Genomic DNA, 15,427 nt, shown 5'->3' with positions numbered 1-15,427 from the left:
GCTTCCTCTTTTCCCCAGCTATGATGAAATTCCTGCCTTGTTCAAAGAGCTCTTTGGGCACAGGCTTTGAGAGAGCTGTGAAGGCTCTAAAGAGACAGCATCCTTGCCTGTCACACTGCTTTTTACACACGACCACGATGCTGAAATTATGCTCTAGTTGCATTTTCTTCTTCAAGGGCACCATCCTACTGGATAAGGACTCCAAAAAGCGGGTTGATAAAAACTCTGTATCTGCAAATTCAAAGTTTTGCTTGAAACCCTTGATGGCAGAAAACTAAAATAAGCGTTTGAAAAAGTAACGCACCTGCTACTTTTCCTTGTTCTCTTAAAGGTACAGAATGCCTTGTGTTCTGTGGGTTCAGTTCTCCAGTGGAGATGTGGTGTTCATAAGAAGAACCATGCAGATTGATAGAATTTATTTTTAATTCCACATTCATTCAGTCTTTCTGGAAATTAGTACGAAGGCTTTGGAAATGCTTTCTTCATGCTGGCTTGAGGAGAACAACATGAAAGAGGATTGTACTAGTGGTCCATACCGACGGGCATGTTTACGGTCTTGCTGTCCATCACTGGACAGAGTGCAGTGTGCGAGGTGTCTGTCTGCACATTCTCAGCCCTCACTGCGGTTAGGCTGAGCACAGGGTCGGGGTCCTCGACCCGTAATCTGGGTGGGGGAATTACACGCTGAAGCTTGAACTCTAAAGGTCTGGCAACATTTTACCTCCTGTTCCTTAAGTGATAGGGTGACCCTTTGGGAGTATTCCAGAGCTCACCTAGAATGCCTGCCATGTTGAACGCCCTCGTGATCACACATAGGAAAATGTGTTTTTGCTTACAAGACTTGCAGGTTGTTCATTTATGTGCAGCTGACTCCTACAGTAGACCATTCTCACATGCTAACTAAGACACACAGTCTCTTCCACAAAGCTCCTCTTCAATCAGAAGAATTAAACAGATCTAAGCTGAAAATTAAGTTCCCTCCTCTTCTTCACTTGCAGTCTTATGAATCCAACGTCTTTTGTTGGGTGTTGTTTATGTGCTCATCTCCTTGAGCATTGAACTGACTCCGGTTTAGCTAGCTCTGACATTCACTCACAGACATGCAGCGATAAACCGTGCTGTAAGATCACATTTATCAGAGGATTTCAAGCATGTCAACAGGCTTGTTGTCGCCACCAGTGAGCATGTGTATGTATGTGTGTGCATGTGTGTGCGCACGTGCACGTGTGTGTGTGCGAGTGCGTGTGCGTGCGTGTGTGCAACCTGATGCAATAAAAGAAAGAGTCAGTGAAACCCAAATGACACTAAAGGATCTCCTGGTGTGCGTGTAGGAGATGGGAGTCTGTTTGATCTGGGTCAGATGAGTATACTTACGTGTTAGTTTGGTGGGGGGGGGGGGGGGTGTACATGAGAAGGTGTTTATGAGTGCAAGTGCGTGTGTGAATCTCTGTGATCATTCTGAAGGAGGCCTCATTCAGTTTGACACATACATGATGTGAGTTAACCAACCCCACCTGAGTATGTCCCCGTGACTGATCACGTGATACCGTCGCACGTGGTAGTGTTTGGTTACACTGCAGTCATGCTCAGAATCCCTTTGAGTGACTGAAATCTAAGCTAAAGCTTATCCACCACACTGAGGCAAACAGTGAAAGAACATATAAAACGGCTGTTTTATATAAGCAGTGCTGTTCCAACATCTCCCCCCCCCCCCCCGGTCTGTGATTTTATGTGCACATGGGGATTTTATCCACTCTGTTTGCATTTAATACTCATGGGCATTCAAAGTGCTTGTGCTTGTACTGAGCCCTCGAACATTTGTGCAACATGCATACAGGTCTATATGTTTTACAGTTAAAAAAATTATTCATTTCAATACCTGTTACATAGGTAGATGACATATAATGACATATAAGGTTAGTCCATGAGACTAGTGGATTTAGAGTTATCTTGTGAAATACCCCTCGTCTTCAGCAGGTAAAAGGAATCATTTAGAACTGGGTCCTCTTTTTAGATTAGGGGACCCAACATGCCAGCTTTTTGTCAAATGTTCAGGTACACTGAAAGGGAATTATTCATTATAATAAAAATCCATTAGAACAGTGATCCATTAAAAATTCATTTAAATCAGATGATGTTGATTAATATAAAGTCAATATTACTTAGTAATACGCCTGCTAGGTTAATCAGGGCTAATAAGTAAAGGATTTTATAGATATCAAAATTAACACATTAGAAATAAGAAATATTAATATTAATACTGAACCATTGAAATGACAATGCATACAGTTATGTTAGCAGGAACAGTTTTTCTTTGGTAGTGATGAAGGTGACGTGGTGCCAGTGAAACATCACTGTATCTGAATCACTCATAACGTATTGGACTTTAAATTAAAGCTATTTCCAAACCACATTATAAGCAGCACACAGGCTCTAGAAAATCCACAATTCAAACCATGTTTCCCAGCTGGAGTGGTCGCCATGTGTATGTCCTCCTGTGGAGCTGTTGCCCATGGCGACCAGTTCTAAAACAGTCATCATGTCACACAAGGCACGAGTCCTTGTTTGTTTGGGTTTGTTGGCACTGTGCGGCTCGACATGCACCCTCGCTGGCGTCCCGCGCACGTGTCCTGCGCACGTGTCACGCACAGAGTCCCGCACAGCGTGTCCAGTGGTGCCGACACCGGCCCACTGTTCATCTGCTCGTCTGCGGCACTTCCTGAAGACGAGGCGTGTGTGGCATGATGGGAGATGTAGTTTTAGGGTCACCGAGGAAGCAGTAGCTGTGGCAGCTGCCTGCCTGCCAGTCACGGTGTGGGTAAGATGAAGTGCCAGGATGTGGGAGCCCAAGACCTGCTGCAGGGCATCCAGAAACATGAAACAGCCCAGCACCTGACTGCTCAGGAAAAAACAGGCTCCCTCCCTCCCTGTTTCCCACTCTTCTCTCTTTCTTCATCTGTTCTTTCTCTCTGTCTCTCACTCATGCTTCTTCTGCTTCTTCAATGTGGGACCTCGTTCTCTCAGCTGGATGAAAGTGGAACGTTAGAGGCAGAACGCAGAGAGGGAGTTCTCATTTACACAGCACTTGCATCATCACCATCATCACATAGGTCTCCCTAAGAAAGATTTAACCCACTCACACCCACTCACTCACACACACACACACACACACACACACACACACACACACACACACACTCGCTGTGATAAGTGATTGTGTGATAGAGAAGTCACGTGTATGCAGTGTTGTTGGCTGATGTTGCTTTAAACATAGATTTTATTTGCCTAAGCTAGCCTCATGAGGGTTGTCTGGGTGTTCCAGGCACCAGAGTGAGACCTTCAAATGGGTTGAAGGACAAACACTTATTCAATAATGATCAATAATGATATTGATAATGATCTTTTGTTTCAGCAAAGCTTTTACAAAAGTGTTATTATGACCCATGAGCTCTACTACTTCACTTTGTCCCTTTGGCACAAAATCCAATTATTTACAACTGGTTGTGTCTTCACTCTTTCTTATTATGTTTTCAGCACATTCAGAATCTCTCTTATTTCACTTCTCCTATGTCTCACTTTCCTCCCCTCCCCCTCTTTCTCCTCTCCTCCCCACTCTTCTCCCTTTCTCTCTCTTCCTCCCCTCCTTTCCTCTGCTCTCCCTCTCTCCCTTGTCTGTGTCTCTCCTGTAGAGGTCACTACACACCAGCGTTCCTTCTCTTCTCTCCTCTTTTGGACTGTTGTTGACACTCAGTGATGGACAGTCCATACCCATTCTGCTGTTTTGGCTTTTGTCAGTCCCACAAGGCCGTGTTTGTCTTCTTAATCGTGTCTGTGCCATGATGGCATTGTGTTTGAAAGAGCCGATTTACGACTTCGGGGAGGCCACCCAGATACAAGCAGCCAGCTGAGACTGCCACCCCTCCGTTCCTCTCTGATTCTGCTCTAAGTCTGTGCAAGTACTACGAGTTCTGGCTTTCTGCAAAGCCTATGCTGTTTGTACATCAGAATTACAACCACAATGCTGTTCTGCAGTTACCCCCGTTTTGCTCCTTTATTGATTTTCCAGCATTTCTTTATGACATATCTCTGAACTACACATAAATCATTGCGTTTAGCATAAACTGTTTCCTACTATGAACTATTCAGTAGCATCATTCAGAGATAAGCTCTTAAAAGTGAGTGCAGGATCGTGTTGGTAGGCCGTTTACTCCTGGCAGCATACATCATAGGAGAACATAACCACTCAGATGATGGCATCCAGACATATAAAGATATGAAAGATAAACTGGGCTATGGCTTTGTACTCTTGATGTAAGTGATAGCTGGATCAGCACTTTAGATTCAAATCAATACATATTGTAAAGCTGATGACTTGTTAACTTGAAATGACTTGTTAACTTGAATTTCCTGGAACTTCCTGGGGGCGGGGCATCCCCGTCATGTCGACACCGCATCCCACAACAACAACAATATAAATAATAAGAACAAAATGCGTAATTAGAACAAGCAAGCAATGGAAGTCTATTCTGGGTTTGATGAGTGCAGGTGTGTTTGAAAACCATCTGGAGCAGGAACGACCCAGGAACAGCTGTTCAGGATGACAGAGATTTGGGTGGATGAGGTGGAGGTGAGAGGAGCCATGGGGGTGGGGGGAATGGAAGGAGATGGAGCAAAAACGTGACACCAGAAGTAGATGTAGCTCACAAAAAGAGAGCAGTGATTGTTAGGCACCTTCCAATGCTGAAGTGTGTCAAATAGGGTTATATAATGTGCAAGAATGGATTCCAGCAGATCTACTTATGGCAGCACAGATAAAAGGATGGAGCCAGAAGGTAGCACAGACATGAACATGAGCACTCAGCCGCTCGCAGTCAACAAACTCGAATGACAAGAAAGAGATGACAGCATCACAACATTCCAGTTTGCCATAACTACCCATGTACCCCCAGATCTACACCTTTACATAAGATGAGAGATATTTAATAAAATGCCTTACTAAACAAATAGGCTCTCACCATAACCTTAAATATTGAGACTGTGTCTGAGTCTCGAACAATGAAGGAAGATTAGTTCATAGTGTGTGAGCTTTATAGGGAAAGATTCTGTGCACTTATCCTAGGTTCTAAAAAAACACCTTGCATGATCTAAGCAGAAATGGCAGATCATAATGCACCAAGAGTTCAGTAAGGTACTGTGAGGCAGTTCAGTTCTTTGTAGGCCATTAGAAGTATTTTACAATAAATATAACATTTTACTGGGGGCTAGTGCAGTGTAGCTAAAATAGGAATAATATGATCAAATTTTCTAATCCTAGTAAGAACTCTGGCTGCGGCATTTTGAACTAACTGGAGTTTGTATATGCACTTACAGAATGTTTACAGAGTAGATAGAAGTCTAATGTTTACAGAGTACACATTACAGTAGTCTACTCTAGAGGTGAGATGTGCATAGACTACCTCTGCATCATGTACTGATAGTATATTTGTAAACTTTGCAATAGTTCTGATGTGAAAAAAGGCTATGCTACAAATATTATTTACATGAACATAACATATTTACATTCCATGGCCCAATAACTAGCTTCAGATCCCACCAGCACACCTTCCATAGAGGAAGAACAACTGGGGAACTCGGCTGAGAGTTCAGCCATCACTTGGGCCGAGGTGACCAAGGTAATCATGAAACTCCTTGGCAACAAGGTCAAGGGTGGCCTGAGTTCCTTAAGGCTCTGGATGTTGTGGGACTGTCCTGGCTGACGTGTTATGTTTTTTAAAAAGGGGACTGGAGGGTGTGCTCCAAATATCAGGGATCGGGGGATCACACCTCAGCCTCCTCAGAAGTATTGGGTACAGGACTCGCTGCTATGGGCTATCCATTCCCTGTCCAAATGGAGCAGGGGCTTGGTTCACATGGCGGCAGTATGTCAGACTGGTTTCCTGTTGGGGTTGGACTTCAGCAGGGCTGCCCTTTGTCACAGATTCAGTTCATAACTTTTATGGACAGAATTGCTCAGCGTAGCCAGTGGTGGAGGGGGATCGGTTTGGTGGCCTCAGGATGCCATGTCTCATTTTTGCAGATGATGCGGTCCTGTAGGCATCATCAGGCCAGAACCTCCAGCTCTTGCTGGATCAGTTTGCAGGCGAGAGCAAAACGGCCAGGATGAGAATCAGCACCTCTAAATCGGAGACCATGGTACTCAGGTGGACAAGGATGGAGTGCCCTCTTCGAGTCCTTGCCTCAAGTCCTTGCCTCAAGTCGAGGAGTTAAAGTCTCTTGGGTTCTTGTTCACGAGTGAGGGAAGGATGGAACGGCAGGTTGACAGGTGGATCGGTGCAGGGCGTCTGCAGTGTGCAGTGTTCCCCTGGCTGGACACTGTACCGGACCATCACAGTGAAGAGAGAGCTGGTCATTTAGTTTACTGGTCAATCTATGTTCCGACTCTTACCTATGGTCACGAGCTCTACGTAGTGACCGAATGAATGAGATAGCAGATACAAGCGGCTGAAAAGAGTTTCCTCTGCAGTGTGTCCGGGCTTTCCCTTAGAGATAGGGCGAGGAGTACGATCATCCGGGAGAAACTCGGAGTAAAGCCGCTGCTCCTCGATGAAGAGAAGAGCCTTTTGATGTGGTTTGGCCATCTGGTCTGGATGCCCCCAGGGCGCCTCCTTGGTGAGGCATTCCGGGCATATCCAACTGAAAGTAGACCCTGGGGAAGACCCAGAGATTATATCTCTCAGATGTCCTGAGAATGCCTGAGTATTCCCTTCAGAAGAGCTGGATGAGGTAGTTGGGGAGAGGGAAAACTGGGCCTCCTTGCTTAGGCAACTGCACCCGTGATCCAGACGCGAATAACCGAATGGATGGATGGATGATTACATGAGATTGGGATCCAAAATTACAGTCATTTTAGATCTTTAATTAATGAACATGCTGTAATTTCGAGATCATTACAGTTTATTCTATGGTTAGACAGTTTATTCCTGACTGTCTGTTGGCCTATTGGGAACTTTTCTGTTTTGTTAGGATTAAGTGAGGAAAACTTTCTCCACATCTAGTGTCTGATGTCCTTCACATATTCCTCTGTAATATTACATTGATATTTGTCATCTGGTTTGCCTGAGACAATTAACTGAGTGACATCATCTTAGCTGTGAAAACTAGCACAGTGTTAAGAATAAATCCACTTATAAGTAGTATAGATAAAAAAGCAGAGGTCCTAGAATATATCCTTTTGGGACACCAACATTAACCATGGTGTATGCTGAAAAGCCACCATTTATGTTCACAGATGTAATGACCAGTTAAGTAAAATGTGAACCAGGAAGGGGCTATTCCCTTAATGCCAACAACATTTTTGAGTATATCAGAAAATTTTGTAATCATTGTTTTTCTGTAATGTAATGAGGCCTAGACCCTAACTGAAAGACTTCATGTATCTCAATCTGATGTGTGAATTAGTGATGGTCAATTAAATAATGATACAGTAAAGTATGTTTAAAGCCTCCATCTGTTCATCTGTCTAGATGTCAGATTATATTTAATATCTGCTGTTCTGCTTTTTGGAAACTGTTTTGTAAATTGCTCTTTGTTGTACAGTGACACCACATCTCTCTCTCTATCTCTCTCTCTCTCTCTCTCTCTCTCTCTCTCTCTCCCCACCTTCTCTCTTTCACACTCTCCCTCCCTGTTCAGGGGCTTGGTTTTGCTGCATTTACAGGCTACATGTTCCTGGGGATCTGTCTGGTGCTGCTCACATCGTTTCCATTTCTGCGGCTGCTCTACTGGAATAAGAAACTCTACAACAAAGAGTCCAGTGAGATTGTGGGTGAGTGGAGAGGCCATCATTTCCTTCAGAGATCAGTTCATCATTACACGTGCTGGAACCAAGTCTTTGTTAAGCTGAACAAAAACAGATGGCTAAAACCTTTGGCCTTAAAACACAGAATTTGAGAGAATTTTTCAATCAACACGCTTATCAGGTAATACAAATAAATTATTATAACAATGGCCCAAAAAGAAGAAAATATAGCTTTCCTGGAAAATAGAAGAATCGTAAATAATGAACCATCCATGTAGAGAGATCTAAGGGTTAAGGTGGTGAGTGTCACTGTGTCATACAATGGTGCATTATTTAACCACTATTTTTAAATCTCTTAGAAAACTCTCAGAACCTCCGTACATTCAGAACCTCTTGGCTGAATTATACTCTGTCCCCTTACTAGATGTGACTCCACACGATGACCTCATAAGTATCATTAATTGGCTGTGTGTCACATGTCTGCCGTGTCATCTTATTCTTTTGTAGACACACAAAGGACCCTCCACAATATGAAAACGAAATCACTGTTTCCCCCTGTGCCTCCTTATGAACATTTACACCAATATTCTCATTATCTCTATCAGATGACTCTGTCCTCCAAGGTTTAATACTGCTGTATTAAAACCATAAATCCATAGGTGACCTCCCTCAAGTCCTTTCGGACAATATCAGAGGCTCTAAATATTGTACACATGCAATTGAATATTAACTCCTAGTTTATGAATATGAGAATTTTATCTTCAATGACAAGCAGATATCCCAGTAGAGCACAAAGTATATTACTGCATAACGAGAAGTTATTTGTCCCCATTTATAACCTAATAATAATTATGGTGTTAGTACTTTACGTTAACATATACAGTAATTAACAGCAATGAGCAAATATATAACAAAGTGACAAATGTTTGTACCTGAACATGTTAAAAAACATAACAATAATCATGAATAAATGATTAGTACCATGTTAACAGTTAATGTAGTTACTATTTTACTTTTTAAGTGATATTAATAATATGAAAAATTTATGTTTAGGGATTGCATTTAAAATTTACAACATAATAAAAAATGATTAATGACTAAAAATGTTATTATGCCAGTAGAGGGTTTCTAGTAAAACTAGTGTACTAATCTAGTGTATTATTGTTTGTAGGAGCACATTTAATATTGCTGTGTAGAAATGGTGAAGAGAAGGATGACATTTTGGAACTTGGAGTTAGTGTTACGATTTTTTGAGGTTTTAAATTGTAACAATTGTAACACTTTTAAATCGTAACTTTTGTTTTAGCATTTTTAAAGGAAACCATGCTTTCACATAGTATGAGCTGGAGATCATTTCTAAAAACATATTCACTAAACTTACAAAATTATCCTTAGGCAAAAAATAAATAAAAATGCTCAGATTGAACACTAAGAATGATTAATTCATAACCAAGACATCCATCAAATGTGATGCATGTGAACTAGCCTACTTATTCTGCCCACTGAATGCCCCAGCATTGTATACCCAGTTATTCTCAAGACCATCCAACATCAAAGGCATGAGCTCTTTGAGCTCAAAAAGAAAATTCTTCAAAAGGGTGAGTGCACACTGGATAAACAGCTCATTAACACAACTAATTGGTAGTACCAATATGCACCGTACTTTACTGTAAGAGCTTGTGTTTTGCCATTTTTCATTGTAACTAAAACCACAAATAGCTCCACTTTTACTTGTTTACAAAGTCCAGTATGTACCTCTACTTGTTTGTGGTTTTTGGTATATATGCAAGATTCAAAATTAAAGTTCCAGGTCTTGGTAAGAATAACGCGCATGAATTATATGTGGTTGGAATAATCCAGAAAGACATGGAACATTCTGGAATAACGTTCCAACAACATGCATAAAAAGTAATTTGCATTGTGATGGTGCAGCTTATTCCTTGTGGGCAAAAAGGACGCTTTAGACACACTTATAGGCATCTACAGGAACTGAATAAATCTAACCCAGCATGTGTACACCTCTTTTCTAAAGCTCTTTATTGTGCATAGATTTTGCACAGTGTTTTTTTTTGCACAGTGTGGTTTTTTTTCCTTATCTGAATCTTCAGGTTAATTGAACCTCCATTGCTATTCTCTTTTGTATTGCTTATGATTTTAGTTAATCAACTAATATTTGTTTATTTTGCTTTTAGATAAAACGTATATAAATCTTAGCGCTGCTCTTTTTTTCCTGAGAGGAACTTAATTACCAGTTCTCATTGTAGCAAGTATCTCCATTGTAAACATTAAGTAGATTGATGGACGTTTGTGGTTTGTGTGGCGGTTACTTTTCAAACCACTGGCTGCACTGTATTGTCAGGCGCCTCAATAGATTCAAAGCTCCAGAATTCAAGAATTGCTAAAACATCAGTTCATGTCAAAACATCAGCCATCCTCCTTTCCAAATAAGAAGGCAGCTGATTGTGTTCTGAAACTCCAGCCTTAGAGGGCATGTGGCACCGCTGGGATTCAGCCATGAATCCCTCTTGGTTCTGGTTTCCTCTTGGAAGCTGGATGCCATCTTAGAAGATTGTCCCTCTATGAGAGTGGCTGGACTGCTCCATGGATCCTAATTAAACACCCAAGCTTCCTCAACACCCCTCTCAGTGCACCTCAGAGTATTACAAAAGCATGCACATACAAGCCTATCCATATGATATCTTTTCTTCGATAATGCTCTCTTTCTTTGAGAGCCAAGGCTTCCTGTACAGTCTCTCTGAATAGTCAGTGGGGGTCTTGCCATTGGCATGCACCCTCAAGGTCCCCTTTCAAACCACAACGCTGCTTTTCTATGACATTTGGAGACTTGCTGCACAGTGGTCGGCAAAGCAATTTAAGTCGGGGACATGAAATTCCAAGCATGTATATTTGAATATTAGTCAGAGCTCACTGTGTGTATCATTAATTCACTGCTGTCAGGCACTCAACATGAGAACAGGTCACAGGTATTAATTACCAAGTCCCCAAAAGATTTGATTGTTTTGAGTCACAGCATTGTCTTTCATACACTGCGCTTGTCATGAGTCTGTTTTCATAAGGGTTGGCAGAACAGACTTTAATGTTCTGGGATAAAGATTTAACCATCAATAGCACCTCATGTCATTCAAACCAGGTGGGGAAAAAACAGAGCTGCATTCATTTCTTCCCAGGGTGCCATCACATAGCACCATCACTGGCCCAGTTCAGGCTGCTGGAAATAATGTCTAAGTGCTAAACCACAGTTATCTGTATTACTTTCCTGTGTTCTTGCCTGTGCAGTAATCTTATGCATATTCTCACTCAAACTGGCCCAGAATAATTGTGAATGAATTAATTCACTTTAAAATATGTAATTTGTTTACTCCCCTTTGTGTACAGATTAAACAGCAACCAGTTTATATGATGGAAGTAAGTAATTCTGCTTTGGGAGGCCTTAGGGTGAGAACTATATTTTCTCCAAGCTACCAGCCTTCGCTTTGTGCCAGGAGCACCATACTGCTGTTGAGAGGGACCAACTACCGTCCCCTATTCTGTTTTGCCCTCTGAGGTTATTGGGTTTCAGGGCAAACACAGACAGTGTTGATGTGTGCCCCACAGTGGCAGAGTCCAGTGATTGTGGAGGGTGGGAGGTACAGAGCTTTCTGTTCCTCCGAGACCCTGAATGGCTCTGGAAGACCACCGTCTAGTGGACGCTCAATGCCAGTCCAATCCTGAATCCATAAAGCCGAGAGCCCGTGCAGAGCATGGTCCCTTGGCACAGCCTGGCTGCTTTGCCTCGGTGGCCAGAACCACCAGGCCATTCCCCTGGCTCCTGCTGCCATCAGTAATTGTGCTGATTGGTGAACAGTGTGCTTCCTGTGTCTCAATTAGTCCCTATTAAGGGCGCCTAGCAACCCTTTCTAAGATGTACAGTGGGGGAGATGGGCACGAAGTCATGGAAGACACCCAGGCTCGCCTTTATCCTCTCTTCCGCTCTCTTTGCAGACATTTCCCCCTTATCTCTACCTACTCCGGAGTCAGTCAATCCCTGGCACCAGCGGGTAGGATTCGGTGTCCACGGGGGGCCCAGAGAGATCCTAATGATTGGAAATGGCTTTTACGCGCCAATATGCTCAGTGTTTGCTGTAGGGAAGATGGGCCCGTGCTTAGGGTTTCTCCATTCTCATTACCAGCTGCCCACTGCTGCTGCATTCAGTGTGAGCTTGCAAATAAATACATAAAGAAAATAGCCTGGAGCATAAGAGAGGGCACACGTGTAAGCTATTAGCCACTGTCATCTGCCTGATGAAAGCTCATTGAATACACGGTGCGCAGGAAGGGCTTGTCACCCCCATAAATGAATCACTCTTAGTCAGAACTCCATCTTGCCTTATTGAGCTGAAGAATGAGATGTTGCCATGCGTTGGCAAAACAACCACTTTGTGTCTGTTTTCCGAGAGAGGTGTTTCTCCAACCCGTGGAGAAATACCTCGCTCGCCTTCACTCGCTGTCACTGAATCTGAAACTGGACTTGTGGGTGCACGGCTCCGCTCTCTTCTTTGGCTTCTCGCTGACCCGTTTGTCTCGGCTGGGCGTGTGTCCGTCTGCAGAGCTGAAGCACGAGATCCTGGTGTGGAGACAGACGGCGCACCGCATCAACCCAGCCAGCCGGGAGGAGACCGCCGTCAAGTGCCTCCTCATGCAGAAGGTGCTCGACCTGGAGAGCCTCCTGCGCAAGAAGCTCCGAACTTTCCAGAGGTATTGCAGGCAGGCGCCACTGGGGGGAGCTCTTCTGGTCCCTCAGTCTCTGCCTAGAGATATAGTCACATTACAAAGTCAAACATCTGACATTTGCAACTATTTCTACGATCCAAATCCAATATTATAAGATTATTTGTAAACTAAGGAAGGCTTGCAGTTGACTGGTATACTGACCTATAAAGCAAGGCCTGGGCTATCTGGCTGCTCTGTCAGCTGTGAGATTTAGACCTGGTTACTGTGGTGATGAATGCAGAATAATCCAAAGCACCACAAGTGGCCAACAACAAATCAATGCATATTATGTTTCTATCTAGTCCTAATACAGTTAATTTAGTTGCCCTGCAAGTATTTGCATTTCAATATTTATTTATGTAAATGTTCTGCACCGATTTGGAGTCCATTGACATTATTTTGTGCCAAGCAGTCAAAACCTTACAGAGCAGGTCAGATCCCTCTTGTGAGCATTATTCACTCACACCTGTGGCAAGGCTAAAACTGTGACTGACCACCGGTCTCCTGTAGAAACCCTCCATACTGTATTTATTGTGTTTTCTGATGCATATGAAACAAAAGGTTACCATTTTAGATCACGCTGACTTTGCATGTCATTGCAATCATGGGAATCATGTATAATTTGGTTGGCTTTTATATCTTCTTCTTTTTCTCATTGTTCTTATTCTTACTTCACTTTTAAAGATAGCTTTTGCTAGCTTACATGCCTATTTTCTCACCACACTATCCATCCTTCTTCGAATCTGTCCATGTTCTGACATCTGTTTAACTTGTTGTGGTGGTGCTTGATGCTGATGCAAAGGGCTTTTGTTTGCTTTTTCGTGCCACACTTTGTATCCCATAGAATTTGTATTTTAATGCATTCTTTCCCCTATAGCTCACAAGCTACTCATTAGCCCTCATCCATTTAACACATCTAACACTGCTACCATTTCCATCATGCCTCCATCCTCCCACAGAAACTCATTGATTTTGCTGTTCCTTTAAATTTTCATAGAGCCATCAAACTTGACCTAATGATTCAGCTGTTAACGCAAAGCAAACGATCTCATTCCATACTGAATGCACTCATTTATCTGTCCCTTCTGTTCTTTAATTCATCCCTCCATTCCAGTTACGTGTCCAAGGTTTAATACATTGGGTGGCAAGGGCACTCTTAGGGGTGCCACCCTCTAATTATTTATTAAGGCAAAGCTGCATTTGCAGAATACATCATTGAATACATCATTGTTATTTGTAAAATTAATGGACATATAATGGCTTTAGTGTATTGGCTTCATATTCGCTCTGTAGTCCCTAATACTCTAAGGATGTGGTTAAAACACATAGTGTTGCTATAATCAACATGAAGATTTGAATGTGATGCATCATGTTTAGTGCACTAAACTGTATTGGGAATATATTGTTTCATGTGGACACCAAGAACATATTGCTCACCTGAATCCAAACATAACAATTATGCAAATTATATACTCGAGGTCGTGATCTATCGAGAAACTGATCCAACAAGCAAATTTAACAGATTGAATGTTTTCGTATGCTAGAATATTTTATGTTAAGTGTGTCTTTGTTTAATAATTTAATAAGAGTGTCTTAAATAATTGTTGTTAAGAGTGTCTTTCTCAGATCACGTGTCAGCCAATAACACTGATTGTGGTATTATTAATTCTGAGCTAATCAGAGGAATGAACAGCAATCCAATTTATAATGCTAAAATGCTAAAAATGAAAATGATGCAACTGATGGTCATAGACATCTATCTAACGACTCACCTATCTATCTAACCACTCACCTCCCTATCTAATCACTCACCTCTCTAGCTAACCACTCACCTCTCTGTCTAACCACTCACCTCCCTGTCTAACCACTCACCTCCTTGTCTAACCACTCACCTCCCTATCCAATCACTCACCTCTCTAGCTAACCACTCACCTCTCTGTCTAACCACTCACCTCCCTGTCTAACCACTCACCTCCCTATCTAACCACTCACCTCCCTATCCAATCACTCACCTCTCTAGCTAACCACTCACCTCTCTGTCTAACCACTCACCTCCCTGTCTAACCACTCACCTCCCTGTCTAAAAACTCACCTCCCTATCTAATCACTCACCTCTCTAGCTAACCACTCACCTCTGTCTAACCACTCACCTCCCTGTCTAACCACTCACCTTTCTATCGAACCATTCACCTCCCTATCTAACCACTCACCTCTCTAGCTAACCACTCACCTCCCTGTCTAACCACTCACCTCTCTTTCTTTTTCAAGAATAACATTGTTTTTACAGCTGTTTGATATTATTTTTAACTACAACAATCATGTAGGGGTTTTAGTTATGATATTTAACTACTCTACCTGCTTGGCTACAAACAAGAAAGGAAATAGGTGCAGAAGAAGGATTAACATGCAAAAAAAACCCCTAATAAAATATCTCACTCCAAATTATAGTTAAGTTAGTTCTTTAGTAAGAATCTAAAATAACTAACTTCTCAAATAGCTCAGTGCAGGTTACAGAATATATCTAAACAACTTTATACATTTACTTGCTATAAACAATAGCTGCTTTGTCAGAGGTTTATTATTAACATGCACAGCAGATGGAATACTTTATATGGAATTGGTGTTAGCATTGATTTATCTTATACTAATTAAGAGCTGATCTGGCCCAGGCACAACCCTCTCCCTTTATACCCTACACCCACAACCCTCTCCATTTATACCCTATGCCCACAACCCTCTCCCTTTATACCCTACACCCACAACCCTCTCCCTTTATACCCTACACCCACAACCCTCTCACTTTATACCCTACACCCACAACCCTCTCCCTGTGTACCCTACACCCACAACCCTCTCCCT

General features: G+C 42.4%; 1 protein-coding gene across 2 annotated transcripts in view; it reads left to right on the top strand.

The window, feature by feature from the left end:
• oca2 (oculocutaneous albinism II) overlaps positions 1–15,427 on the top strand; it is a 75,148-nt gene that overhangs the window by 24,545 nt on the left and 35,176 nt on the right. For both annotated transcript variants that reach the window (XM_077014716.1, XM_077014715.1), the window contains exons 15-16: positions 7,693–7,825; positions 12,406–12,553. In XM_077014716.1, the coding sequence (XP_076870831.1) occupies positions 7,693–7,825; positions 12,406–12,553 (281 nt within the window). The remainder of the gene's footprint in view (positions 1–7,692; positions 7,826–12,405; positions 12,554–15,427) is intronic.

Source organism: Brachyhypopomus gauderio, chromosome 8 (assembly GCF_052324685.1).
Source record: "Brachyhypopomus gauderio isolate BG-103 chromosome 8, BGAUD_0.2, whole genome shotgun sequence".
Taxonomy (NCBI): domain Eukaryota; kingdom Metazoa; phylum Chordata; class Actinopteri; order Gymnotiformes; family Hypopomidae; genus Brachyhypopomus; species Brachyhypopomus gauderio.
This window is presented reverse-complemented; position numbering and strand designations above follow the sequence as displayed.